Source organism: Hermetia illucens, chromosome 5, assembly GCF_905115235.1.
Source record: "Hermetia illucens chromosome 5, iHerIll2.2.curated.20191125, whole genome shotgun sequence".
NCBI lineage: Eukaryota > Metazoa > Arthropoda > Insecta > Diptera > Stratiomyidae > Hermetia > Hermetia illucens.
In genome coordinates this window covers 71,958,552-71,962,065 of record NC_051853.1, presented here as the reverse complement: position 1 = coordinate 71,962,065, position 3,514 = coordinate 71,958,552, and the positions used below count along the sequence as shown (strand labels likewise).

Below are 3,514 nucleotides of genomic sequence, written 5' to 3'. Positions count from 1 at the left end.
CCAGCTCCATCCACACCTCTGCAAGCTAATTCTTAGCTTTCTTGATGAGCGGAAATTTCAAGTCCAACTCCGTGAACACCTCTCTTTCCCATATTCTAGTCCGGCTGGTATCACTCAGGGATCAGTCCTTTCCATTACCCTCTTCTCCCTGTTCACCGCAGACCTGCCCAAACCGACTCCACACCCAAATCCGATCCGAATCCTCCAATACGCGGATGACCTCCTTCTCTACTCCTCTACCAGAAATATCCCAGCCGGTGACGCTCGCCTGAATTCCTATTTCGACGGGCTCTACCGGTATTGCACCCGCTGGAAACTATCCCTAAGCCCGCAAAAGTGCGAAACCATCGTATTCTACGGTAACGCTAAGATGACTCCGAAAATGAGGAACAACATATCAACCCTATCCCTGAAGATTCACAATGACACAATTCCAACCGTAAAGGAAGTCACCTACCTTGCGGTGACAATGAATTCCCGTCTATCCCACCTCCTATATATCACAAAGGCACTAAGCCGTGCAACTGGTGCCTTCAAATCCTTCTACACAATCCTAAAATGCAGCAGCCCAACATCCCAGAAAGTCAAGCTATTTTGCTACAAGCAGCTTATCCGTCTCCTCCTCATTTTCGGCTTCATCTTCTGGTCCGACACTTCCCCTCAGCAAATCGAACGACTCAGTCTCAAAGAGCGCAAAATCCTACGCCACTGTTCCAACATCTACAAGAACGAAGACCGCTCAAAATACATTTCCAACCAGATCCTCTATGACTCCTGTCAAGCGCCCCGCATCGACACCGTCATGCCCTCAAATTTCTCGACAAATGCTTATCCCATCCAAATCCACTTATCTCCCACGCCATGCAAATCGAGATCGTCGAAGAGAATCTTCTACGAACTCATCTGTTCCCTCAAATCCTCCTATCTCTCCAGTCTCGATACCTCCTTTTTATATAAAAATCAACGAGTGGAGGTTTTTTTCGACTTTTCCTCCAGAACACTTTCTCAATTTCATTAATTTCGTCTTTAGTGATAAGCTAGTTTAGACCATAGTTTTTACCTTAGATTAAGCTATGCTGTTAAGATAGTACATAAGTTAGGTTAATTTAGCTTTGTAGTATTATAGGGTTAATAAAAAATGTTTTCATTGTTTTTAGTTGCTTTGTTCTGATCAAGGGATAAGTCGCTCCCAAAATATATATTTTCACTTAAAACTAGCTAACCCCACCCTACGTACCCACACTCAATGGTCCTGGACTTGTGAATGTATTATAGAAGCTTATCTATACACACCATAGGCCCTAACCTCAAGCAGTATCTAAATCCCCAATATATTCGCAAGCCCGGTCCGCTGAGGGTAGATACTACTTACTAGATGTACAGTGAGTGTAACATACGGATACGAACTGATCCTCCAAGAAAAAGAGAAATCATTTCGGCCATCAACGACTCAAACGTCAAGCCGCTGGGCATGACGGTCTACCCTCAAAATTATTTACCACTGCACCTGCATTTATTGGTAGGTAAAATAATCCTGGAATGCATTAAAGAACATCGAAAACTCGAAAACTTGATCGACAAAGGGCAGGTTGGTCACCGTTCCCATCGTCCTGCATTTACCACATCAACACCCTATGGATTAGCCTGGAACAGTGCACAGAGTTTAGATCTTCGCTTCGCCGGCTCTTCATCGATTTCGAGAAAACTTTGAATAGGGAGTGTATCTGGCGAGCTATACGCAAGGAGGCATTCCGGAGAAACTCATAGTCACTAGCAGACCGACATATGATGGATGAGGAATACGAGTTTCAAAGCGGAGTCCGCCAGGGTCGTATCTTGCCACCGATATTACTTCTTCTTGAATCGATGACGACCTTCATGTTACTTTGCCCGGAGGACGTCGAGGAATTTAATAGACGCTGATGTCATCTGTTTGGCTATAGATTTCGAAAGAGAGGCAAGTAGAATTGGACTGCAGATAAGCACCAACCAACCAAGGTTCTTAGTCTGGCGATTCATTGCACTCTCCCTACCAAAATTAACGGGCAGAACATCCAAAGCCTCGATCCATTTGTATATGTAGAGAAGGTGGTCTCTGCCGATGGTGGATATTGCCCGATGCATTAAGAACCCGCCTAGCCTGCTTTGTCTAAAGTCTGGCAATGCAGTTATCTTAACACCAAAATCAAGTTGAGACGATTTTTTTGTAGTGTCTGCGATGTATCGTAGAAGTGCGCTGGTTTGATTCTATGATATTTCGAAGAAAGAACTTGGTCAGCATACAGGACTATCGCCGTGGGCAATGTGTTCGGAAAGAGGAAGTGGCAATAGAAGAATGCAGGCATTTCGAGAAGTCATGGGGGAACTGAATCGCATTTCGACCAACCAGATGCGGTGACTAGTAAGTGTGTTTGGCGCACTATACCTAACCAAGGGTTCAATCTTCTTCTTTTTCTTCAGCCTTTGTCACAAGCGGGGTCGGCTCGTCGTGATCGGCTTCGCCATTATTCTCTATCGAATGCCTGATCTGCGTGCAATCTCGAGGCTTTCAAATCCCCATCCAGCGTATCAAGCCACCGTTGCTTAGGTCTGCCTTTTGGTCGTTTACCATCGACTTCGATGTTCAGACCAATCTTTGCAAGTGAATTCTCGTTTGCACGAATTGCGTGACCATACCATCGAAGACGCCTCTCTCGCAACTTTTCCACGATCGGTGCAACCCCATAACGATCGCGGATATCCTCATTTCGGACGTGATCTAAACGTGTGACGCCACTAGTCCAACGTAGCATCTTCGTCTCCATTACCGCAAGACGTCGTTCATTGTCTTTTATGGTCGGCCAACACTCTGAACCATAGAGAGCGACTGGACGGACGACATTGCTGTAAATTTTAGATTTGAGACGTTCGTTGATATGTCGATCACAAAGGACACCAGTTGTGGAACGCCACTTCATCCAGGTTGCGTTAATGCGTGAAGCAATTTCATAACGCAGCTCTCCATTGGCTGATAGCGTTGACCCGAGGTATTTAAATCGCTCAGTTCTGGGCAGATCACTGCCGCTGACAGTGATTGTGCCTGTTTCATGGGGATCGGTCATCAAAAATTCAGTTTTGTTTAAATTCAATCTGAGACCGTGTTGTATGAGGCGATCATTCCATTTTTGAACAAGTTGCTCGAGATCATTTTTGCTATCAGATGCTACGAAAACATCATCTGCATAAAGCAGTGTGTAGGGCGCTGGACGTTGGATATCCCGTGTGACGGTGTCCATAACAAGGACAAAGAGGAGTGGTGAGAGGGCACTTCCTTGATGAACTCCAACAGAGATACGAAGCGGTTTTGATACACCCGCCATACTTCGAACTTTACTTTTCGGATCGTGGTAGAGCAATTGAACCCAGCAAAGTACCGTTCTTGTCATTAACGCAACAGAAGTGTTCGATATCCTGTGTGCGTTCATCACGGCTTTTAGCAAGTCGATACAGAGTTCAATAGCAACCATATTTAATT

The 3,514-nt window shown here is 45.2% G+C and overlaps 1 protein-coding gene across 1 annotated transcript; it reads right to left on the bottom strand.

Moving 5' to 3' along the window:
- Positions 1 to 2,504: 2,504 nt before the first annotated feature.
- LOC119658303 lies at positions 2,505 to 3,275 on the bottom strand. Its single transcript, XM_038065606.1, has one exon. It carries the CDS (start codon positions 3,273 to 3,275, stop codon positions 2,505 to 2,507), a length of 771 nt encoding a protein of 256 aa, XP_037921534.1.
- Positions 3,276 to 3,514: the final 239 nt, after the last annotated feature.